The sequence below is a fragment of the Pararge aegeria genome, chromosome 6 (assembly GCF_905163445.1).
Source record: "Pararge aegeria chromosome 6, ilParAegt1.1, whole genome shotgun sequence".
NCBI lineage: Eukaryota > Metazoa > Arthropoda > Insecta > Lepidoptera > Nymphalidae > Pararge > Pararge aegeria.
Window position 1 is genome coordinate 6,489,798 of NC_053185.1, and position 25,986 is coordinate 6,515,783.

The 25,986-nt window shown below is 37.4% G+C and overlaps 3 protein-coding genes across 7 annotated transcripts in view; 2 read left to right on the plus strand and 1 right to left on the minus strand.

Moving 5' to 3' along the window:
- Positions 1-8,666: 8,666 nt before the first annotated feature.
- Positions 8,667-13,871, plus strand: LOC120624661 (elongation factor Tu). Its single transcript, XM_039891330.1, has 7 exons — positions 8,667-8,706; positions 9,220-9,420; positions 10,485-10,651; positions 11,199-11,442; positions 11,863-12,054; positions 12,699-13,065; positions 13,604-13,871. The coding sequence occupies exons 1-7, from the start codon at positions 8,667-8,669 to the stop codon at positions 13,785-13,787; spliced, it is 1,395 nt and encodes a 464-aa protein (XP_039747264.1). The 3' UTR covers positions 13,788-13,871.
- A 1,370-nt stretch (positions 13,872-15,241) lies between these two features.
- LOC120624501 (GTP-binding nuclear protein Ran) lies at positions 15,242-17,784 on the minus strand. Its single transcript, XM_039891087.1, has 3 exons — positions 17,631-17,784; positions 16,812-17,264; positions 15,242-15,738 (listed from the first exon to the last, which is right to left on the minus strand). Exons 2-3 carry the CDS (start codon positions 17,235-17,237, stop codon positions 15,523-15,525), a joined length of 642 nt encoding a protein of 213 aa, XP_039747021.1. The 5' UTR covers positions 17,238-17,264; positions 17,631-17,784; the 3' UTR covers positions 15,242-15,522.
- A 141-nt stretch (positions 17,785-17,925) lies between these two features.
- LOC120624499 (syntaxin-1A) overlaps positions 17,926-25,986 on the plus strand; it is a 95,462-nt gene continuing 87,401 nt past the window's right edge. For all 5 annotated transcript variants that reach the window (XM_039891085.1, XM_039891083.1, XM_039891082.1 and 2 more), the window contains exon 1: positions 17,926-18,243. In XM_039891085.1, the coding sequence (XP_039747019.1) occupies positions 18,211-18,243 (33 nt within the window). In that variant the 5' untranslated portion in view covers positions 17,926-18,210. The remainder of the gene's footprint in view (positions 18,244-25,986) is intronic.

Here is a 25,986-nt window from a genome sequence, read left to right on the forward strand (position 1 = left end):
GTAATAAGTTTCCTCACTATATTATTTTTGAAGTGAAACTTCTTTATTGGGGTTGGAAAAAATTTAGTGTAACATTTTTCAGTTACGCGTCACATTTTTTCGTTACGCGCCGTCTTTTTCTTGTCCCAACCACGGTTGATTCGAGTTTATTCGAACTTCAAATGCATTGCAAAATTTAAACGGCTGAAGACGTAAGACGTATCATAATACTAATGATGTTGTTAACATTTTAACTTCATCGATAGATTTTTCTGTTCTTTCTCCTGACTTATGTATGGCTCAATGCCAAATGGAAAATAGGATGAATATTTTGATTGTTGCACTTTATATATCTCCAAATCAGAAGTTGGACGATATGATTAATTTTTTTCTTCCTCCTCCCTCTTTGTGCCTCTTTACTCGGTTGCAATAATGATAAAAAACCGATCTGCATCAGAAAAATCTTTGAAGCTAGTTGAATTTTTGAAAGATTATTTGAATTTTATATATTATTAAAAAAACGTCCTCAAACATTAACAACAAGATCCGGCACTAAAATTGCTGGAGTTTTTATGGAATGTAAACAATATTTGACGGCCGACTGGCGCAGTGGGCAGCGACCCTGCTTTCTGAGTCCAAGGCCGTGGGTTCGATTCCCACAACGGGAAAATGTTTGTGTGATAAAAATATTTTTTTTTCAGTGTCTGGGTGTTTATGTGTATATTATAAGTATTTTATTTATATTACCTATTCATAAAAATATTCTTCAATCATCTTAGTACGCATAACACAAGTTTACTTTAGGGCTAGATGGCGATGTGTGTATTGTCGTAGTATATTTATTTATTTATATTTATATTTCATATTTCAGTTACCATAAGCCATAATAATAATATTACAATTAAATTAAAGCTGTAATAATCTTAGTAGTTGTTGTGGTTATGTATGTTGTATTATTAATTTTTATGTGGGTATGCCTATAATTAAAAACAATAAAGCAGTTCTGATCAAGTGCCGAGTTTGAATCACAACATGGTGACAGCGGTGAACTAGTAAATTAATAATTACTAAATTAATAGGTGTAATTGGTGTTAAAATCGGTAAAAGTGCGTTATTGGAGGCTTTGCGCATAAGTGATAATGGAACACGCTCGACCGCCATCGGAATTATGCTTAGAAGGAGGACCGGCATGCCGCGCGACCGCGTGGCGAAAATGGCGCCAGCAATTTTTCGTGTTTTTAAAAGCGGCCGGCGTTCACAAAGAAACTACAGATGTTCAAGCTAGTCTGTTAGTAAATTTAATAGGATCGGAAGGGTACGACATTTATACGACGTTTAAATACACAAAAGATGAAAGTCGCGAAAATATTGATACCTTGGTGAACAAGTTCAACGAGCACTTTGGGACGAAACAAAATACTACCATGGTTCGCTTTAAGTTTTTTACCCGGAATCAAGAAGCCGGCGAGTCTATTGACGAATACGTGACGGCGTTGAAAATCTTATCTGAGCATTGTGAATTCGAGCACTTGGAGGAAGGTCTTATTCGCGATCGAATAGTTTGCGGTGTATTGGATGGCAAGGTACGAGATCGGCTACTAAGGACAGAAGAGCTATCATTGCTAAGTGCCTTAAAAATATGCCGGGCTAACGAATTTTCAAAAGAAGAAAAACAACACATCGAAGGCGTCAAGTTGAAAAGTGATGCTGGTGAGGCGTGCACATCATCGACGGCGGTGGACGTCATTTACGGCGCGCGCGGCGGTGGGCGAGCAGGCGGCTGGGCGCCGCGGGCACCGCGCGGGCGCGGATGGGCGCCGCGCGGGGCCGCCCGCAGCGCTGCGCGGATGCAGCCTCGCGGGTTTTCGTCTGATGTGGTGGGGCGCTCGTGCGCCAAGTGTGCCGGGTTTCAGTGTGATGGTGGTTACAGGTGTCCTGCTAGGAGTGCCGTATGTTTTTTGTGCAATTCTCAAGGTCACTTTAAGAAAAAATGTACATTGAATACGCGGAAAAGTGTGTATCAAATAGTGGAAAATAGTGATACGGATGAGGAATTATACAGGGTCTCGACGATTGATAGTAATACGGACTGTAAGGACGGCAATAAATGGTATGAGACAATGCAATTATATAATAGTCTAAAAACTGAAAAATTCAAACTCGATACGGGATCGGACCTTAATGTTATGTCTATAGAAAGATATAAACAGTTAGGTTTGCATGTTTCAGCTTTATGTCAAATTAATGTTAAGGCTCAATCATTTTGTGGTAATCAAATACCTATACTGGGTTCTTGCTATATTTCTTGGATTTATAAAAACAATAGATATAACTTAAATTTTTGCATTTGTAAAAATTATTGTCAGAGCGTGTTAGGGAAATATGCTTGTGAGGAATTAGGTATTATCAGACGCGTTTTTACCATAAATATAGATAAATATTCAGATTTGTTTAGCGGACTAGGTAAGTTACCGGGCGAGTATAAAATTATTATTGATCCAGGAGTACATCCGTCGGTCTGTCCTGTAAGAAAAATACCTATCGGTGTGCGCGACAAACTACAAGTGGAATTAAAGCGTATGGAAGACATAGGTGTCTTAAGGAAAGTATCTCATCCTACGGAGTGGGTTAATGCGATAGTAGTAGTAGCAAAGAAAAATGGTAGTATTCGTGTCTGTCTCGATCCGCGGCCGCTGAACCGGGCTGTGCGTCGTGCGCACTACCCGCTGCCGACCCTCACTGCAATAGCGGCCAGGTTGCAGGGCGCGCGCTACTTCAGCAAGCTGGATGCTCGTTCGGGGTACTGGATGATTCAGATTGACAATGAAAGCGCGGATTTATGCACGTTTGGAACACCTTTTGGACGGTATCAGTTTTTACGTTTACCTTACGGAATTAACTGCGCCTCTGAGGTGTTTCATGCTAGGGTACGGCAACTGCTGGAAGATCTGGAGGGTGTAGACTCATTCGTGGATGATATTATCGTATGGGGTTCTACTATGGCACAGCACGATGAAAGATTGAAATGTTTATTGGAAAGGGCACGGCAGGTAGGTATCAAATTTAATAAGGAAAAGTGTGAGTTTAGGGTACAGGAAGTAAGTTATTTGGGACACACGTTTAGTGCTGGTGGTATGGCAATTGACAAAAATAAACTTAAGGCTATCGAACTTATGCCGACCCCTCAAGATAGGCCCGCTTTAGAGCGTTTCTTAGGTATGGTAAACTATTTATCAAAATTTATTACAAATTACTCGGAAATAGCATCACCCTTGCGTAGTCTCTTAAAAAAAGACGTAGTTTGGTGTTGGGACGAACAGCATGATAACGCGGTGCGCCAGTTGAAAGGCCGGCTGTGCGCGGCGCCCGTGCTCGCGCTGTACGCGGCGGACGAGCCCGTGCTGCTGTCCGTGGACGCTAGCTCGCACGCGCTGGGGGCGGTGTTGCTGCAGGCGGGACGGCCCGTGGAGTTTGCGTCGTCCACGCTCACTGATACGCAAATTAGGTATGCGCAAATAGAAAAGGAATTGCTAGCTATTGTATTTGCCTTAGAGCGATTTCATCAATATCTATTCGGCCGGGGTGACATCACAGTAGAAACGGATCATAAGCCTCTCGAGGCCCTTTTCAATAAGCCGTTAGATGCCGTACCTGCACGTTTACAACGTATGATGCTAAGAATTCAAGGTTACAGGTTCAAGGTAGTATATAAACCAGGAAAATATATGTTCGTAGCGGACACTCTGTCGCGTGCGCCGTTGCCTGAGCTGATGACAAGTAATGTCTCAGTCGAAGTTGAGGAACAATCTTGCTTTGTGATTGACAACGTAAGGTTCAGTGGTGATAAAATTAACCTAGTTAGAAAAGGAGTCGAATCTGATAAAGAATGTCGAACTATTATAAAGTATATTAAAAATGGCTGGCCAGCAAATAAATATGATGTCGATGAATGCGTGCGAAAATTATGGCCATATAGAGAATGTTTTGAATACATAGATAATATTATTTTGAAAGACAATTTAGTTTATATACCTCAAAGTCTTCGATCCGAAATGATAAACCGGGTTCACGAAGGTCATATGGGCATCGATAGGTGCAAGCGACGTGCTCGGGATGTGATGTTCTGGCCGGGCATGTCGCGTGACGTGGAGCGCGCGGTTCGCCAGTGTGTGACGTGCGCGGAGCACGCGCCGCGGCCCACTCGGGAGCCAATGATCCCGCATAAGATACCTGACCTTCCGTGGTCGAAGGTAGGCTCGGATATTTTTCAATACCGAAACAGGAACTTTTTGCTTCTCGTTGATTATTTTTCAAACTTTATTGAAGTTAGTACATTGAATAGTATTGGGAGTAAGGCGGTGATACAAGCTATGAAGGATCAATTTGCAAGGCATGGAATTCCAGCTCAATTATTGACTGACGGAGGCCCGGCCTACCGCTCTAAGGAATTCATGGAATTTCGGAAGAAATGGGGTTTTGAACATATCTTTACTTCACCCAATTATCCTCAAGCTAACGGTCGAAGCGAAAAAAGCGTTCAGACAATAAAAAATTACTTAATTAAAGCGACTAATTCGGGATCAGATTTTTATTTAGGCTTATTAAACTTTAGAGCATGCCCACGCGAAGGGTTAGCATCTCCGGCGGAATTGCTTATGGGGCGTAGGTTGAGTACCAGACTTCCAGCATACGAGCAGATGCTCAGACCACACCGCGATAACCAGTTAGATTACGATTGCATGTTACGTAAGCAGGCTAAGAGTAAATCATATTATGATCAACACTCGCGAGCGTTGCCTGAGCTAAAGCCGGGAGAGAATGTAGTTATGGTAGATGAAGGCAGACGCAAGCACGCTAAAGTACAAAGTGCAGCGCCTCAGCCGCGCTCGTACTTCGTTACAGACATGTCAGGGAGGCGATATAGACGAAATAGACGTCACTTACTTCGTATTCCTTCAGCGGAGGGCACCGCAATGTTCCAAGAGGAAGAAAAGTGGAGTAGCGCGGAAAGTGATGAACAAAATGCGCCGGATGAGATTTGTGCTTCTGCTACTACTGTCGTAGAAACCTTGCATGACAATGCACAAAGGGTAGAAACTCATAATAATAATGATATAGATATATCAATCAGACCGGCGGCTGTCAAGGCTCGCATTAATCTCAAAAAATATAAATGATTGTTACTCTTAATATAATTATAATTAGGTATGTTCTTACAATGAATTAATTGTTAATATATACTAAGTGCATGAGGTGATTGGCTTATGTATATTTGTACATGTATACATAATCAGTCTACCAGTATTGAATCTATACCTATATGCTTTTAAAATTTTATGGAAGAGATGTTGTGGTTATGTATGTTGTATTATTAATTTTTATGTGGGTATGCCTATAATTAAAAACAATAAAGCAGTTCTGATCAAGTGCCGAGTTTGAATCACCATGTAAGTGTAGTAAGCATTCGTGTCTGTCTCGATCCGCGGCCGCTGAACCGGGCTGTGCGTCGTGCGCACTACCCGCTGCCGACCCTCACTGCAATAGCGGCCAGGTTGCAGGGCGCGCGCTACTTCAGCAAGCTGGATGCTCGTTCGGGGTACTGGATGATTCAGATTGACAATGAAAGCGCGGATTTATGCACGTTTGGAACACCTTTTGGACGGTATCAGTTTTTACGTTTACCTTACGGAATTAACTGCGCCTCTGAGGTGTTTCATGCTAGGGTACGGCAACTGCTGGAAGATCTGGAGGGTGTAGACTCATTCGTGGATGATATTATCGTATGGGGTTCTACTATGGCACAGCACGATGAAAGATTGAAATGTTTATTGGAAAGGGCACGGCAGGTAGGTATCAAATTTAATAAGGAAAAGTGTGAGTTTAGGGTACAGGAAGTAAGTTATTTGGGACACACGTTTAGTGCTGGTGGTATGGCAATTGACAAAAATAAACTTAAGGCTATCGAACTTATGCCGACCCCTCAAGATAGGCCCGCTTTAGAGCGTTTCTTAGGTATGGTAAACTATTTATCAAAATTTATTACAAATTACTCGGAAATAGCATCACCCTTGCGTAGTCTCTTAAAAAAAGACGTAGTTTGGTGTTGGGACGAACAGCATGATAACGCGGTGCGCCAGTTGAAAGGCCGGCTGTGCGCGGCGCCCGTGCTCGCGCTGTACGCGGCGGACGAGCCCGTGCTGCTGTCCGTGGACGCTAGCTCGCACGCGCTGGGGGCGGTGTTGCTGCAGGCGGGACGGCCCGTGGAGTTTGCGTCGTCCACGCTCACTGATACGCAAATTAGGTATGCGCAAATAGAAAAGGAATTGCTAGCTATTGTATTTGCCTTAGAGCGATTTCATCAATATCTATTCGGCCGGGGTGACATCACAGTAGAAACGGATCATAAGCCTCTCGAGGCCCTTTTCAATAAGCCGTTAGATGCCGTACCTGCACGTTTACAACGTATGATGCTAAGAATTCAAGGTTACAGGTTCAAGGTAGTATATAAACCAGGAAAATATATGTTCGTAGCGGACACTCTGTCGCGTGCGCCGTTGCCTGAGCTGATGACAAGTAATGTCTCAGTCGAAGTTGAGGAACAATCTTGCTTTGTGATTGACAACGTAAGGTTCAGTGGTGATAAAATTAACCTAGTTAGAAAAGGAGTCGAATCTGATAAAGAATGTCGAACTATTATAAAGTATATTAAAAATGGCTGGCCAGCAAATAAATATGATGTCGATGAATGCGTGCGAAAATTATGGCCATATAGAGAATGTTTTGAATACATAGATAATATTATTTTGAAAGACAATTTAGTTTATATACCTCAAAGTCTTCGATCCGAAATGATAAACCGGGTTCACGAAGGTCATATGGGCATCGATAGGTGCAAGCGACGTGCTCGGGATGTGATGTTCTGGCCGGGCATGTCGCGTGACGTGGAGCGCGCGGTTCGCCAGTGTGTGACGTGCGCGGAGCACGCGCCGCGGCCCACTCGGGAGCCAATGATCCCGCATAAGATACCTGACCTTCCGTGGTCGAAGGTAGGCTCGGATATTTTTCAATACCGAAACAGGAACTTTTTGCTTCTCGTTGATTATTTTTCAAACTTTATTGAAGTTAATACATTGAATAGTATTGGGAGTAAGGCGGTGATACAAGCTATGAAGGATCAATTTGCAAGGCATGGAATTCCAGCTCAATTATTGACTGACGGAGGCCCGGCCTACCGCTCTAAGGAATTCATGGAATTTCGGAAGAAATGGGGTTTTGAACATATCTTTACTTCACCCAATTATCCTCAAGCTAACGGTCGAAGCGAAAAAAGCGTTCAGACAATAAAAAATTACTTAATTAAAGCGACTAATTCGGGATCAGATTTTTATTTAGGCTTATTAAACTTTAGAGCATGCCCACGCGAAGGGTTAGCATCTCCGGCGGAATTGCTTATGGGGCGTAGGTTGAGTACCAGACTTCCAGCATACGAGCAGATGCTCAGACCACACCGCGATAACCAGTTAGATTACGATTGCATGTTACGTAAGCAGGCTAAGAGAAAATCATATTATGATCAACACTCGCGAGCGTTGCCTGAGCTAAAGCCGGGAGAGAATGTAGTTATGGTAGATGAAGGCAGACGCAAGCACGCTAAAGTACAAAGTGCAGCGCCTCAGCCGCGCTCGTACTTCGTTACAGACATGTCAGGGAGGCGATATAGACGAAATAGACGTCACTTACTTCGTATTCCTTCAGCGGAGGGCACCGCAATGTTCCAAGAGGAAGAAAAGTGGAGTAGCGCGGAAAGTGATGAACAAAATGCGCCGGATGAGATTTGTGCTTCTGCTACTACTGTCGTAGAAACCTTGCATGACAATGCACAAAGGGTAGAAACTCATAATAATAATGATATAGATATATCAATCAGACCGGCGGCTGTCAAGGCTCGCATTAATCTCAAAAAATATAAATGATTGTTACTCTTAATATAATTATAATTAGGTATGTTCTTACAATGAATTAATTGTTAATATATACTAAGTGCATGAGGTGATTGGCTTATGTATATTTGTACATGTATACATAATCAGTCTACCAGTATTGAATCTATACCTATATGCTTTTAAAATTTTATGGAAGAGATGTTGTGGTTATGTATGTTGTATTATTAATTTTTATGTGGGTATGCCTATAATTAAAAACAATAAAGCAGTTCTGATCAAGTGCCGAGTTTGAATCACAACAGTAATAATAAAGTAAAATGACATAATTGTATTATTTGTATTCATGTCCATGATAATAAAAGCCTTTTGTTAAACTATATCTAATTTAACTTTATTTAACCAGTTTCTGTAAAGTTGCAGTAGATAATTTTTCGAAAAATAAGGTCTTTAAGAAGTTTCACTTTTTACGTGTGTACACTAGTACACGCACACATTTTTTCAATTAAAATTTTGTATGCCATTTAATTTTGTCCACTTGTTTTACTTACACATTGTCTATGGATATTTATTTACTGGTCTGTGCCGCGGTCTTTGGATAAGTATTGATAATTTTTCAATATCGGTGTGGTGTAATAAAAATCTATACCATTTTACTTATATGACTAAAATATAGTGAATTATTGTTGCATTGAAACAACCTAAACATTAAATAATACGGGCAATTCCTGTGGTTTGCTCGGTAGAATGGCGACAATATCATTTGCTAAAAGTTTGGTTAACCCAGGTATGATCAATATTTTATCTTATTAGGTGAATAGGTCCTAAAATTTAGGTGAATTAATAATGCTCTGAATTGTGGTTGGATGTAAATAAGTTGGTTAATCGTTTATCATGCTAATAATAATAGTAATAACATGTCTCTTATTCAAAAGGTTAACCTATCCCTATTATATAAAACATTGAGCCTCCTAGTCAAGCATTAAAATACCTACGCACTTAACTAATTTAAATTCCTGATATGTTATTTTATCTCAAACCACCTTCCTACATTTTTCTGAACTGAATCACATTAAAAAAAAATTGTCCTATCCATCCAGTTGGATGTCTGGTATTCCTTGAAAAATCGCCAAAAACCGAGGAAATGCTGTATATTTTTAGATAGTAGTTTTTTTTTAGGTATAAAAAACTACTATCTATGGTAAATGCTTTATTGCATACAAAATCATATAATGTTTATGTATATCTTTCCTTCTGGGAGAGTTTACATTAATATAAATTTACTTTCTGCATATGACAGCTGTCAAGTTAGTGTTAAAACAGAGCCACTGTTCTCATATAAGATGTACCAGCTTGCCTACTCTGACACCATTAAGCATCATACTTAGGAGAAATTATGCTGAGAAACAGGTGTTTGAGAGGAATAAACCACATTGCAATGTGGGCACAATCGGGCATGTGGACCATGGCAAAACAACGTTAACTGCTGCTATTACCAAAGGTAAGGATTTGTTCATATTTTTATTACCTAAATTTAAATTAAATAGTAGTTTTTTCTTTTAGTGAGTGGTACAAGTTTAATAGAAATAATGTATTATAAACTATTAGGACTTAGGCATAAAGCTTTGCATAGCAAACTATGGCACTAGTCTGTCTGGTCCCACTTGTTAAAAACCAAATCATTATTGCAATAAGAAGATTGAGATTAACAAATTCAAGCTTTAAGTTTATGAATGTGGCTTAGCACTTAATTTTGAGTATTAGGAGTTTGTCTACAATCAGCCAAACTTAAGTTTATTAATGGAGGTAAAACTGGGTACTAAAAAAATATAAAATGATTTTTAATTATGTGCTTTATACAAGTAGCATGTAGGTCTGTTATGGGTAAAAAGGGCATACTCTTAGTGTGAGTTGTTACACTAGTTTTTGCTAAAAGCCATTTTTCTTGTTAAATAATTAAACCCTAGTTAATTAATAATGATTAAGAGAATTTGACGGACGAGAGGCGCAGTTGGCAGCGACCCTGCTTTCTGAGGCCAAGGTTGTGGGTTCGATTCCCACAACTAGAAAATGTTTGTGTGATGAACATGAATGTTTTCAGTGTTTATCTGAATATTATAAGTATTTATGTGTATTATATTCATTACAAAATATTCATCAGCTATCTCAGTACCCATAACACAAGCTATGCTTACTTTGGGGCTAGATGGCAATGTGTGTATTGTTGTAGTATATTTATTTATTTATTTAATGATGAACATTCAATCAATATTTCTGTCCCTTTCTTATTTTACTGACACTGTAGGTTTATGGTAAAATTGTGTTAGACTATATCAAATTGCATACATAGAGACATGTACAATGGATGGTTCAGACAAACCAAGTATCGAGACAGGCCAGGAAAAGTTCTGAATGTATCTAGAGATGTTCTCTGTCAAGAAGAATCTATATGAAGCAATGGTTTTAACAACTCAATGAATGATATAATTTTAGGGCTAAATATAATTTTCTATCAGATACTAAAAATTGATAAGTCTTAAACTCTTTAAATCATATTTTTTACAGTATTATCTGATCTCAATTTGGCACAAAAGAAAGGCTATGCAGATATTGATAACGCACCTGAAGAGAAAGCCCGAGGTATAACAATTAATGTTGCTCATGTTGAATATCAGACTGACAAAAGGCATTATGGACACACTGACTGCCCAGGACATGCTGATTACATTAAGGTAACTAAGATTTATCTTAAATTCATACTAATATACAGTTATTTTAATATTAATAATGAGGGCTGAGTAGTTCCTGCTTTCTGAGTCAAAGCAAGTGGGTTCAATTCCCACAAGTGGAAAATGTTGATGTGATGATCATGAATATTTTTCAGTGTCTGGGTGTTTATCTATATATTATATATTATATAGTTTGGATGTATTTTGTATTCATTAAAATATGCATCAGTCATTTTAGTACCCATAACACAAGCTATGCTTACTTTGGGGCTAGATGACGATGTGTGTATTGTCATTAATAAATATACTATATTTATTTATTTTAATTTTAATGTCTCTAGCCAATAGTCACAAGTTTTTTTTTACAAATGAGTAAGATACTCACACAGTAATCTGCCAAATCACAGATCCAATGATAAGATTTAATATGTTATAAATAAGATGGGGCACCAGATTAGACAGGCTGGATTACTGGGGGGGGATACATTATACTCACTTAATTCTTTCTCTCCTTATTTTGTTAATCTTATTTTGCTACCTCATTTTTTAGAACATGATCACTGGCACAGCCCAGATGGATGGGGCAATACTTGTAGTTGCAGCAACAGATGGTGTCATGCCTCAAACTAGGGAACATTTGCTTCTTGCCAAGCAAATTGGTATCGAACATGTTGTTGTTTTTATCAATAAAGTTGATGCAGCTGACCAGGAGATGGTAGAACTTGTGGAAATGGAGATTCGTGAACTGATGTCGGAAATGGGCTATGATGGTGATAAGATCCCTGTTGTCAAAGGTACCTCTCGCATAAACTTTTGCTTTTAGTCATGTAGTATTTGTGTCAAACTATACTCTGTAGGGTAATTTATCCAATTCTAAACATTGTTGGGTATCTGATAAAGCCCATGTCAGGCTTTTACCCCATAATTTTTATGTATGTATTATAAATCTTTTTTATCGAATTATCTCCCTAAATTTCAAATTAATGGGATGATTGATTTTGTGAGCTTTAACCAGTCAGTAAGACAGTCCTGGTTTTTCAGTATAGTTTTTGTTTTCTGTGTTTATCTTTTAATCAGTCTGTGGACTATGAACAGATGTTTTGTAAGTTGTAATAGTGATAAAGCAAGATAACTTCCCCAGTGTGAAAATCTCCCACGTATCAAATTAATAAATATAGACATATGCAAACTTTGTAATCATCAAACATTTACAGGTTCCGCATTATGTGCATTAGAAGGAAAGAGCCCTGATATAGGCTCAGAAGCAATCAATAAACTGCTTGAAGAGGTGGACAGTTTCATCCCAACTCCAGTGCGTGAGCTGGACAAGCCTTTCCTTATGCCCGTGGAGTCTGTACACTCAATCCCTGGCCGTGGCACTGTGGTAACTGGACGCTTATACAGAGGTATACTCATTTATCTGATAATAAGGATAATTTTCGACGCTTTGTGTCATCAAGCATTCTAATTTGATATATCATAACACTTCTGAGCTAGCTCGGAGACATTATCATTACCAGATTCTTAATGGTTTGGGCATAGATCTATCTCATAAGGGATTAAGAGATTCATTCTGGAACCTCCATAATGTTGTAATGAATATTACACAATGGAGTATTAGTGATGGCTTACTTAACATGCTCTGCAAAGGGCTGAACCGAGAGCAGCAATTTCGTAATGCTGAGAATTTTTTGATACAAAAACCGAAATGCTTAGGGCCTTATTAATGTTATTTCGTAATTCTGCCAATTTTTTTATACAAAATGCTTAGACCTTATCATTATAAACAGAATAATTATGAAGTGGTCTCTCTTAACTAATAGGACCTTTCGATTGACGAGCATGTTACGCATGATTAAATACTGCTTATTTATTAAGATAATTATAGGCTGTTTCATCCCAAACAATTGTTAGGGCTTCATTAATAAACGATTAATGAGGCCCTAACAATTTTTTAGCACAACCTAGGATTATTGGTAATCATCATTATGCTAACTGCTTAGCCAAATATGTACCTTTCAATTGAAAAATAATGTTATATTACTTTTAGGTGTTTTGAAAAAGGGCACAGAGTGTGAAATTGTTGGACACGGTAAGGTCATGAAAACAACAGTGACTGGTGTTGAGATGTTCCACAAGACTTTAGAAGAAGCTCAGGCTGGTGACCAACTAGGTGCTTTAGTCCGTTCAATCAAAAGGGAGCAGATCAAACGAGGCATGGTTATGGCAAAGCCCGGTACAGTGAAAGCCCATGACAGTTTTGATGCAGCAGTGTATATCCTAAGCAAGGAAGAGGGTGGGCGAGCTAAGCCGTTCACATCGTTTATCCAGCTGCAGATGTTTTCTATGACTTGGGATTGTGCCTCTCAGGTTACTATACCTGACAAGGAGATGGTTATGCCTGGTGAAGATTCTACGTAAGTATTACTATGCTTTTTCTTACTATTTTTTGTAAACCATGGAGAAACAGTTCAAATTTAATTACAAAAACTCTTTATACATGTAGGCCTATTACAGGCACTTATAAAGCGTAAACAAAACAACCACTTATGGTGTGTAACAGTGGTGATATGATGTGGAGGTTCAAGGTTTGATACCTGCCGGGGTGATTACTGTGGGTTTGAAAACTGCCGTACCTCCAAAAGTTCAGCTTGGGACAACCTAGGACTGCATCATTACTTACCACCAGATTAGATAGCAGTCCAGATTTAGTTCAAGTGGTATAAAAAAAGCTATTACACAATATTATCAAAGACTGGATAAACATCGCTCAAAAGCTGTATACTCTGAATCAGTAAATGGCAAAAAAAAATTGGTACCATCATTGATGTAGTGTTATTATAGTGTCAGATAAACGTTTATTTCTACTCAATACGCATCGCGTTTCGTGTTGTTATAAGTAAGATTACGACTAAACATATTATCGCCATATAACTTACAGATTATCTTTATTAGTTTGCAGTTGAGGCTCCTGAAACCCATGGTTTGTGAGACTGGCCAACGGTTCACTCTTCGTCTTGGAGATATTACTCTGGGAACTGGTGTCATCACCAAAATCAACAAAAACCTCTCAGAAGAAGATAGATTGAAGCTTTTGGAGGGAAAGAAGGCGAGGGAAAAGGCTTTGGCCAAGAAGTAGATTGTCAATATTAATGTTTAAGAATAGAATTGTAGTTAACTATGTACGCATTTAAATAATAGAAATATAAACGTTAAAAACATGTATCTTCTTTTAATGTGGTCTTTTCTATATAATAATTTTAAAGCTAGGTTGTTGTTTGAACATGCTAATGCAAACTTTGCTGCTTATTATAAAAGGCAACTAGCATTCATAGCAGCAAAAAACAAAGGTAAAATGCCACATATCATTGTTTATTTAACTGTAAAAAGACTGGCAAGTACATTGCTGCTGCTAGATTTATTTATTTCTCCAAACAGTAGCAAACTCGTCTTAACTTTACCGTTTTAATACTACGGAAAGCTATAATTCGTTTTTAAAATGTATTTATTTAGGAACAAATTTAAAAATTAATATATAAAGTACAGGACGACCACAAGAACAACTTATCTCTGGTTACCTTGGGTACAGTAACAATTTTAATTGCAAACTGATAGTTTTTATGATAAATAGAAGCGGTGATGGCCCAGTGGCTTCGACTTCACTTTCGGGAGGCAGAGATCGAATGCCAGAACTGGTCTCTTTTAACTTTTCTAAAATGTGTGCGTTTTAATCAATCAAAATCTCACTTGCTTCAATGGTGAAGGAAAACATCGTGGAGAAATCTATATGCCAGAGTTCTCCATAATGCTCTCATATTCTCGAAGGTGTGTTAGTCGCACAGGGCCAGCGTGGTGCCTTAACCTCTTTTTATTGTGGGAGAAGTACCCATGCCCTGTAGTGGGCCAGTAATGGGTTGATGTATACCTAGATTTGTTTTTGTTTGAATTGATATGACGACTCCGTAACTTTGTCCTTCTTTTTCCCCAGGCATTCGATTGTAGACGACTATGTGCATAAAACATTGAAATTTGTTCAACCCGTGCGTAGTGGGGGTATTACTAAATCAAACTAAATATTTACATTTAAGTTTATTCAAAAAGTATCACCACAATTTTAGAGTGAAATATTGTCAGTCCTTAGGATTTATTAAATAAGGATCAGTTCAGATAAATTACAATAATCAATGGACAATAATTGTCACTTTTAAATTAAAAACATGTTTTAATTTAAAAGTGTGTTATGATGCAAGTTTTTAATTGACGTTAAGAAACTATTAAAGATTTTTTACAGTGATCGCATTTTGTAGCTGCAACCTTAAGATACATTATTATTTTGTAGTTTCTTACTAACATGCCTGTAGGTTATCTAACGTTCAATCTAAACAGCACTTGACAAAAATATTCACTACAAAACATCATTATTAATTACACCAATAAAAAGATTTATCAGCAATATACATAATACAAACGCTGTAGCAAGTATTTAGTATGTGTCACAGTAAGACTTATTATTACATTGAACTAACATTAAAATTATGAAGTTGATTTTATGATTGTATACAATATTGCAACCATGTACAAACCAATTGCAACCTAATGGAATGAAAATCTATTGAAAGAAACAATTTCAATGAGAATTTTTAGCTTAATCATCATTCCTCATAACACACATCACAAATTTTGAAAGAGGGGCATTGAGAGTTTTAGTTTTTACAACCAATGCTCTATATTGGTAGGGGATACAGTCCTACATATATGCTGCAAATACAAATGATGCAATATTTTAATTTGCAAATACTGTACGAACATGGAGTATTTTTATATAACTCCCAATGCAGCCCCCGATGACCTTTAATGCTATACATAATAGTTTTTTACAAATCTTCATCTTCTTCCGGGAGAGCAGTATCCTGTGCTTCTTTGAGATCCTTTTCAATTTGGTTCTGCCATTGTGGGTCCATGGTGACTTCAGGTGGTACAAGAGCGGGCATAGCAACAAACTCTAGGTTACCATCACCAATTAACTTTCTTGCCAACCAGAGGAAGGGCTTTTCAAAGTTGTAATTTGACTTGGCTGAGATGTCATAGTACTGAAAATAAATAAATAAGTTAAACTTCAAATATCAATAACCTCTAAGATCCTGCTGATTTATTTTTTATGTAGCTAGTATAAAATACACTTTTTGGGACTAAACAGATTAAGTCTATGCTTTTAATATTTATGGTCTCTAACCCTTGCTAATCAAAGTTTTCCTATGATATATTGTACATAATAGAAAACTTAGTCCCTATAAGGGAGATGCGGTGAGCTAAGCATATATAATATGTAATATTATGCTACAACTACCTGTCTCTAAGTTTCAAGATGAGATTAAATTGTTGCTTTCAAGCATCAATAGATGAATGTGATGTTATGTAATTAAAGTGTTTACGATGCTAACTAGCTCTAGTATGGAATAATAAGTTATCGAAAAAAACAAAACATCTCCTTACTTTTTCCATATAAACATAATATATATACTAGGATATACCCTTGGGAGAATACCCATGCCCTGTATTGGGGTGGTAATGGATTGATATGATTACTAAGATATGCACATGACTGCATTATTTCAATTTTGACACATACCACAGGTTTGCTTTCCTAGTCTAAGTATTCTGTTAGTAACCAGGATGCAAGCAAACTAAGTAAAATATTGCAAATATTGGTTTAGTAACAAAGATTTGTTTAATCCCAAATTATTACTTCCAGAGTGCATTTCTAGAATAAACGTAATGTATGTAGTCCGGAATGGTTATTCCCATTTGTCATAGCTCTAGAACTTATCAGCATCAGATAAAATGAGAAAATATCTTATTTTATTCCAAAGATGCAAGCTATCTCTTTGCCAATTTCATCAACATTAGCTTTCTATTCATTTCACTCATGCAGAGGTATAACAAATTAATGACCTATACATAATAATTAATCATAATAACATCTGCTAATAAGTGATGATGCCATCTATGTGTTAACAGGCTAACCTGTTACGGCTGTACCTATTATCTGGTTATATGTTTGAGATCTATTTATTTGATTCCATTTCTTAATGTTATAATCCATGAATGGACAATTATTTTTGGAGAAACTAGATGAATCTATTCTATAATTAATTAAAGGTACCTGGAGGTTCTTTTTCCGGTGGAAAACGATTGTTTTTGCTTTTACTTTTCTGTCCTTAATGTCAACTTTGTTCCCACATAATACAATAGGGATGCCTTCGCACACTCGCACTAAATCTCTGTGCCAATTCGGTACGTTCTTGTAGGTGACACGAGAGGTTACGTCGAACATGATGATTGCGCACTGACCCTGGATATAGTATCCGTCTCTCAAACCTCCGAATTTCTCTTGACCCGCTGTATCCCAAACGTTGAATCTGATAGGGCCACGGTTGGTGTGGAACACTAGAGGGTGCACTTCGACACCCAGCGTTGCGACGTATCTTTTCTCGAACTCTCCAGTCAAATGCCGTTTCACAAAGGTGGTTTTGCCAGTGCCGCCGTCTCCGACCAGCACACATTTAAATGTGGGCATATCATCTGCCATTTTTGTATTGTTTTAATTATTCTTTACCTGAAAACAAACGTTTACACATTTAAAATAATGTTTCTTTTGTCATCAACTCATGACGCACCATATAAGCACACAATTTAGTTTATCGGTTTCATAATAACCAATTCCGCTATTTTTTAGTTCTATTCGATACGTATGTATTCAATAATTACACGTTTTCTATGTTAACTTTCCACTAACTACTTGAATATTTGTTTTAAGTTAGCCCGAATGGCGCTCAACTGTCCTCACAGGAATTTAGCTCAGTGGTACCGAAGTTTAACGGTTATTACTCACGATCTACACAAATATTGCTAAAAATACAATGGTAATAAGAAAGTACGTCACAAATAGAACAAATTCACTGTATATAAAAACACAATTTACCAAGATTATTTAAGTAATTAGAGATTAAACTCTGTGCTCCTATAAGTCGTTACGGCTCACAATGGCGTCACTTGACTAAACGGAAGAAATCCTTGACATCGACAGGCGCAATGACTGCAGTAGTCAAGCGATTAACTATATTTATAGGTAAAATAATTGTTAGAAAATGAATTGAATTTGTTTTGAAAACTTATAATATTTTTTATTTTTATTATATATTTGTCAAACTTAAATTGTACTTAAAACTATTGTTTGATCAGTTTGTAAATAAATAAGTTTGAAAATGATATCGGCCGAAACTGCTTTACCGACAAAGTTGTTTGACGTCATAGTTCATACTTCAAACTCGGTCACGCCATCTACAACTTTATCACATTTTGTCTTCGTGGTTTCTTACTGGTCTGGTGTTTATGGACTGACGGATGGAAATTGGAAGTTTCGTTCGTTCGTTGTATCGATTTTTTGAGTGAAGTGAACTAGTGTTCGTGTCCTTTTATAGTGACGTTTGTTAGAAAAATATCTGTGAATGGGATTGTATAACGAGAAAAAACATTATTTGGTGTGTGATTTTCTATAAAGGATGACGAAGGACAGGTTAGCGGCGCTCCAAGCGGTAAGCCTCCCCTTTTCTCTTCATCTCCTAATATAACCAATGGTTTTCAGATGACCTCGAATTCACAAAGAGGTGGCGGTGTAACTAGGTATATCTTGTGTCTATGTATCTCTCTACTTGTGCATTCAGAGGACTAAAAGCGTAAGAAGTAAGGTAGTTCACAAGATTTCATTTTCTAGTCGCCCCACCCGCGACTTCTGCTGAATGGTAGTGGTCGTCCTGTCAGTTGAAGCGCGACAATTTGTTGCGTTCCGCAGTCTTGATACAATCCCTTGGTAATCTTTAACAAAACTTCTCCTGCCTCTGTTGTCCTGGTATCAGAAACAAATACTTTTCGTACCATTGCCAAGCATTATCTAATCTGCAATAGGCATCAACTTTTTTAGTTCAACATCTGAAGTAAATCTATATGAAGTTATCTTATCATTAGTCATCAAATCAATTGCGTAGGAGGTAGAGTATATCATGCCTAAACAGAGAGTGTTTTCCATGTTCCACTATGAAGATGACCAAATCTGCTTTCCTACAAGAAAAGCTTCAGTCAAATGACTGACTTATATTATTTTATATCTCAGTAGGTATTTAAAGTGGGTTAAAATATTTTGTTTCACTAAACAAAATATTTATTATAATATTTAAACATCAATATTGGATTGAAACATTTAATGTTTAAGAAGCCAGGTATCTTTTACATTTTCTTTGCAATTTATCCTTGCTGTAATGCTTGCTTAGCCATGATACTTTGTCTTGCTTGATGAACAGTTCACTGGATCACAAAGACTGGATACCTTAGTCAAGTCTGTGTAATAATAAGGAAATACATGTACAATATATCCTTTACCCCTATTATAACAAATTTATAAATCCATTCCAATTTCTCTATTATTCTATCTTGAATGAATTGCTGATTACTTACAATCTTCATCGCTGGAAGGTCCAGTTGGAGATTTTCATTCTGATTGTCATTCCAGTAAGTTTTTAACAAAGCTTTTTCAATCAACTTGAAGACAAATTTATTCACAATAATATGATAATTTACCATCAGAAGGCATACAAAATCATGGAAACCACTTCTGTGTTTAACAAACACTTATAATTTGTATCCTTACGAATGTTGGATTTATGAACTTCACCCAGTATTTATAGCAGCCAACTGACCAGCCATGACTGTGCAGTCTTTTTAAATATATATAATGGTTGAAAGAAATTAATAAAGAAACAAAATAAATATTTTCACATATATCTCTCACATAAAAATTAGTTTTTAAACAAATAAAAAATTCATTTTCCTTAGGTAGCCTCACTTTTTGGTGCCTTTAAAACATTTAAATCTGTTAGTAGTGTCTACCATCATTCCACCATTGGTTCGGAAAGCAGTCTCTTCAGAGTAGAATCTTTTTCCAAATATCTACTTTTTATGAATTAAGAATAATTATTTTTCACTGTGTGTAGATGAAAGTGGAGCTGATTGATTCCAAGTTACTGTTTAAGAATTTCCTTGATAGACCTTGATCTACCTACCAATAATACTCATCAGCAAAATATTTTAGAAAATCATGTTTATGCTGCTGTCATTCTCGCATAAGGAACCCAATGTTCTCTGTGGATGTTCTCCAGTCCAGCATTCTTTCTGGGTTTGCATCCAGGGCACTAAGGAAATAAGCACCTGGGTAGCAATCAAATGTTGGATAGCTGTAGATAGGGAAAGCACCAAGCAAAATCTCAGTTGCTTTATTAGCCAGTATTGGAAATAGTGAAAAATAATTAATAAAAAAATTTGCAAGTGAGCGTTAAATATTTTCTTTACCAATCGCGACTATCGCAATGCATTTGAATCTCGTCGTTATGATTTCTTGGGGGTACAACCCCGTAATGAGCTACTATTATATGATACCTAGACGACAGATAGTGCGTGGTAGCACTTCATTAGAGGACGATTTCAGACTACCAGTGGGTTGCGATCCTCCAGGCTTTGAAATAATTTAATCATTTTTAGCGAGCTTATGTGAATATTACGTGACGGTATAAGTTCTACCAGCCGACGATACCTACTTTCAGGTTCAGAAATGGCTTCGAGTAATCTATTTGCGGGAGATTCGATAACTGATACTATAGTGATGTTGCTGGTTTAATTTTGCCAGCTGACGATTTTAAATTCGAAGTTCAGAAATAGGCTATTCATCTTCGGCTAGATCATACGATAAGTTGTATGCAGGCTCGTGCGATTTGCCGATCACGACACTATTGTGAAACAGCGAGCCACAGAGAAGCTAAGCGCTAAAAGCTGACATCATCCAATCCAACCAAAAAGTTCAAAAATGGTTTAGCTCAAGCTTCTTAGAGTTTTTAAGATACTTGCGATGTACCTAGATTGTTAAATTCTTTCAACAGATTACGATACTCAACGCCCAAGTTCATAAATGTAGTACACTACGATACTAAAGCTATTCGTCTGGCTCGCGCTCTATCACCAGACTACTGATTTGATATAGATCAAACCTCAAAGTTAAGAAATGGTTTTGCTATTTGCGAAATATGAAATATTGTTGAGGTATCATTGGCTATGTGGCGGAATAGGTTATTAGCTGACCTTATCAGACCCCCAGCGAGTCGCGATCCCCAAGTTCAGAAATGTTATAATGTAATTATCTTATACGATACTTGAGCGATGTAGTGCTGGTTACGCTTTATCAGTATCCGGTGCGCGGCCTTCGCGCAAGTTGACTCATAAACATCCGTCATACTTGCATCATCGATCTCGCCTTTAATCACCTTTCGTTCAACGATACAAATTACCAACAGTCCGTTTTACGTAGGCATTAATTGTTTATTAAAGTTGGCGCCGCGTTACAGGACTATGCGATTCAATTATTATTTATTCCCTATAAAGTGAGATTCGGGCATGTTGCTTTTTTGTCGTTTCAGTGTGAAGATACAAGTTTCCTGAGATACAGATCGCGCTTTGTTGGCCTCTTAACTACCCTTCCACTGAAAATCTAACTTACTATTAAACAAACTGATGTAGTTATTCTACCCATGAACGTTAGTTATCTATATCATACTGAAGTATCTACATACTACAAATTATAATGTAATTAAAAATATGCACATACCTCGCACGTTGTAAGTCAAATATTTGACGCAAAAACATAGCACATATCCTTCACCTACTCGGTGAGAATTTTTACGTTTGTTTCTGATGACCACAAATTCAACAAAATAGACGAGACAAGTATATTTATAACGGAGATAATTAAACAGTATTCCGCTAATAATTATTTATCTTCTAATTAGGAATGTATTCTACATTATTTTTATATAGAAGTCGATCTCATCATAATCGAAAACATCCAGGTGTAAACATGTAAAACATGCAGATTTCCTTAATCAAATTCTAAAGGGATCAATAAACTCATCCAAGTAGTAGTAAAATATTTCTGCTCGGACTAAACCCAAACTGTTAATATAACGAGTCACAAAAAGTTATAGGACAAGGACATTTTTGTATGGCTACCTATCTTCCGCTCGCTGTTGAAATTTGCTTGAAACGGACATTAATAACGGATATAAGCTTTACAATTGTTGGCAGGCTTTTCCGATACAAGGTAATTGCAAACCGTAACTTCTAAGTTATAAAAAGGTGGAAGTTTTGCAATGCAATTGATAAAGTATTATTCTGTCTTCAAATGAGTAAGTGGCAGACAACTAACAAACTAAATAGAAGACTACTGGTGGAGATATTCGCAAATCTAGAAAACCTATTCCTGCAAAGCGGTTATAGCCTAGTGTTTAGGACGTCCGCCTAACTTTAAGGGAGATCGAGTTGGATCCCCATCTTACTATCACTAACGTATCTTGCTATAAAGGTGAAGGAACAGATCGTGAGAAAACCTGCGTGCCTGAGCGTTCTCCATAATATTCTCAAGAAGGTGTGAAGTCTACCAATTCGCACTTGGCCAGCGGAGTTGACTACGGACTCTTGCCATTCTATCTAGGAGAAGAATAGAACGTACTGATAAGTTGGTCGAAAACAAGTCTGAAATAATCATTCAAAATTATACGGACCTACAAATTGTCTTGCGTGGGCACGCTCTTTTTTTTATTTGATGCTGTTGTCAACAATGCCCTGCATTGTGATCTGTCGTCTAACAGTAAAACCGCTAGGCCAAAGATGCCTATATTAAAAGGTTTTCATATTCATAAATCATACTCTGTGGTAATATTTTTTTATACGCGGATGATGTGGGTGGGAGGTTTAGTGTTAGCCCCATTATGAAGCCTCTACGTCATGCACTCGACATCAGCTGATTCACGTCTTTCGTCGTGCCTATAGGTATTTAGATGCTGCCTTGTCTCGAGTGGATACTGTTTTCCACGATGCTCTTTCTGTAAATTCCCATAGATAAACGTCTATTTCTGACACCAGCTGTGTTTGAATACTATTGGCTATTGCATTCTAGTTGCAAGATTGGATTTTTAGTAGGATTACCAAGTTGAGACGGAGAGGGTTGAGACTAGTAGAAGGAACCCTGTAAATTAGCATGATTCAGATGTTTACCCTTATTAAATTTTTGGATCATAAGTATTCCAATTGGACCATCCGCAAATTGTTGACGCATTGTGCTATGTATTTATCGAAAGGTAACATTTAGGACAAAATGAAAATTGTTCTAAATACGAATCGGATGTTCAATCAGCGCAAATTGGCTTCTATTTTTTTAATTGTGAAATCGAGTTGGTATATTTTCAAAAGCATTAGATTCAAAATCATAATTTTTCATATTTTATCAAAATCATTGTTTTTTTCTTACCTTGAAATATACTGTATTCCAATTTCCAATATAACCAGTTTAAGAATATAGTAAATTTGGAATTTTAAATCTCATCAAGGAAGTACCCATCAATAACTTACTTAGTTTGAGATATAAATTTGCATTGTTAAATCGTAAATCTGTAAACTGTTTTATTCACGAAAATGGAGAATTTAATTAGTTCGCGTCTAAATCCTGTGCTACACAAAGTCCCAGTTTATTGTGGAGATAAAATTTGTTGATAAAATGTAAGAGAATGTTATTAATTGAGTCGGCCAGTGATGTTTAATACGTACGTTATACTGTTTTATAGGTTTCATCATCTAATTCTCATTATATTGATATTTCACTGCTGGATGCATTTCATAGAAAAAACAGAGTAAGAGTTGTCTATGCTGTTCCGGGGCTCTGTTGATTATTATCGGCTTATCGTGATATTTGAGGGCAACGTAAATTTAATTAACCTACAAAGAGGAGACCAGTTTGTCTTCCCAAGACTTGTACTAGAAGGAGGACTTGTATATATTGTTTGGAAGAGATCTCCAGGATGTCAGGGACACAAATGGTTGGACGATGTGAAGGGGTATACCGGACTTAGTTACCTAGATCTAAAGAAACCGGCACTTAATAGGAAGTCTTTTCGATTGTTCTTGTCGATTGAAAACCACAGTACCTAACAGACAGTGGCGTGCACAGGGTCTTTGACCAGGGTATGCATAAATAAGGAAGATAGCTTAAAATTGAAAAGTTCTTTGCCTTTATGAGTTATACTAAAAATTTTGGGTAGGCTGTGCTTCAGTGCACGTATGAAGTGCACGCCACTTCTAACAGAATATAAGCCTGACACATTAGCGCATTTTAAAAAATCCTAATGTATTTAATAAAATATCTGGCAAATATGAATTTATAGTAATCAAAAGTTTTATTATTTACCTACTTTATAATAAATTACTGTAATACAGTACTTATTACCAAGCTCTTAGGAAAGAAAATGAGAATAGGTGTCGATGCCAGTTCATAGAATTGATGGACGTTGGTGTTGTCCCGAAGTGCTGGAATGGCGAACTCAGACCAGAAAATGTAACGACTAGATCCTCCACCTAGGTGGCGGGCGATATCGACTGTAAAGAGTGGAAATTCCTACTGTAGGTATCTATGTCCAGCTGTTAACGACTATCGGTTAAAGGTTTACAGAGTTATATTAAAATCTCATACTTGACAATGCCAATAATCAGATAAAAACCGGATAACCTACCCTACTATTATTCTTAAGCGGGTCACGACACATTAAAGTAATTATAAAACTAATCATATCCACTTTTATTGTTGTTTAGCAAGGCAAAGACGTTTTAGTTGTTTGGTACTTACAGCAAGGTATAACGCCTTGGAAATATTTCATGATATCAAATTTCACTTAAATTCACTTAAGTACGTATTTTGATGACTTAGTAAGACGTAATTCGTATAGAATATTAAAACTGTGAAATCGTCCATATGAAAATTGCACTAGCGTCTGATGAAGGTGCTTACTTTGTTTTTCTAATTATATAGCGGAGAATGGAAGCAGCGTCATTTGTGCTACTTCTACCATCTACTGCGATCACCAACCCGTCTGCCCAGCGTGGTGATTATGGGCAACCCTCCCGTTGGCCTTTAGTCCAGCAATGGACTGTTTTCGGCTTTTGATGATGATGATATCTTAAATACGTAGTCTCATGTCTCTAATCCGTAAAGCTCATCATACACATAGCTCGAAGAACCGAAGGACGTTGGGCTCCTAAAGGGCTGGAATGGGTACGGAGCGCACATGGAACGCACTGGTAACCGCAGCGTAGGTCGGCCCCTAACGAGGTGGACAGATGCCATCAAGAGGGTCGATGGGAGCCGCTGCAGCATTGGACCTCAATCGGTTTGATGATGATGATGATGAATCCCTAAAGTAAGGGAATTGTGATGTTGAACGAACATGTTGACCAGAACACCAACGAGGCAGTTACGTCTCTTAATACTGTTGAACTGATATGGAAAAAGTTTTGGTTATTACTTTACTCATTACGAATATTCGCTACGAATGTAACTGTTCTACAACTTTACCCTATGAAAGCCAGATATAAAAAACAAACGTGTTTTTGCCTGTTGGCGCCATCATTTATCATACCTGTAAATTGTAATCAACCGGGAATTTAAATTCATTCAAACGGGACGGACTTCTGCCGATTGCCAGAATCGCATTTTATGATTAATATTTCAATATTGGTTTTTTATTTGCATATCGGACAGTGTGTTTTTTATGGTTGATCAATTGTAAATATTAAATCGCGTTACGTCGCGACAAAGCTGTGTGGCGTAATTTATATTATTTTTATTATACGTAACATTGGACTGGTCCTTCAAAATAGAGAATACTCGGGGCATGTTTACTTGAAACCTACAATTGCAATCTCACTGTCATCATCAGCCTTTAAATGTTCTACTACTTGGAGTCCTACTTTATCATAGAAGTCTTGATGAAAATCACGCTAGCTATTTGCGCACGTACGCAAAAGTACGAGTAGTTTAGGTTGCAGCGTTTACCACTAATTTGAATAGGTATTTTGTCATCAAATCATTTGGATGCAAGTTCGCGCGCTATAATAATTATCATTATGATCCTATGTCAGAACTTCTTCCTATCATAACAAACACATGAACGTTCTTAGCTTTTTACAGCGACAGCTTGTGTTCATGAAAAAAAGTACGCCACCTATATGTGTTCTCTCACGTGCACATACTTCGTCGAAATTGCTGCATTGTTAGACGCTGCGTTTTTCACAATTGTGAACAAGCATCTTGTGCCATGTAATCAATTTGATGGCGCTTTGCTAAGATCGCGTGAACAAACAACTGTAAAATCTGTGACTATCATAATTAAAAACGCTTATATGAGAACTTC

What these genes read in the sequence shown, in the direction of transcription:
- LOC120624661 (XM_039891330.1), top strand. Translation starts at nt 8,667, where the DNA reads ATGGCGACAATATCATTTGCTAAAAGTTTGGTTAACCCAG. An exon ending in GACATGCTGATTACATTAAG is followed by an intron (nt 10,652 to 11,198) that starts GTAACTAAGATT and finishes CTCATTTTTTAG; the next exon opens with AACATGATCACTGGCACAGC. An exon ending in AACTGGACGCTTATACAGAG is followed by an intron (nt 12,055 to 12,698) that starts GTATACTCATTT and finishes TATTACTTTTAG; the next exon opens with GTGTTTTGAAAAAGGGCACA.
- LOC120624501 (XM_039891087.1), bottom strand. Translation starts at nt 17,237, where the DNA reads ATGGCAGATGATATGCCCACATTTAAATGTGTGCTGGTCGGAGACGGC. An exon ending in ACCGGAAAAAGAACCTCCAG is followed by an intron (nt 15,739 to 16,811) that starts GTACCTTTAATT and finishes ATTTATTTTCAG; the next exon opens with TACTATGACATCTCAGCCAA.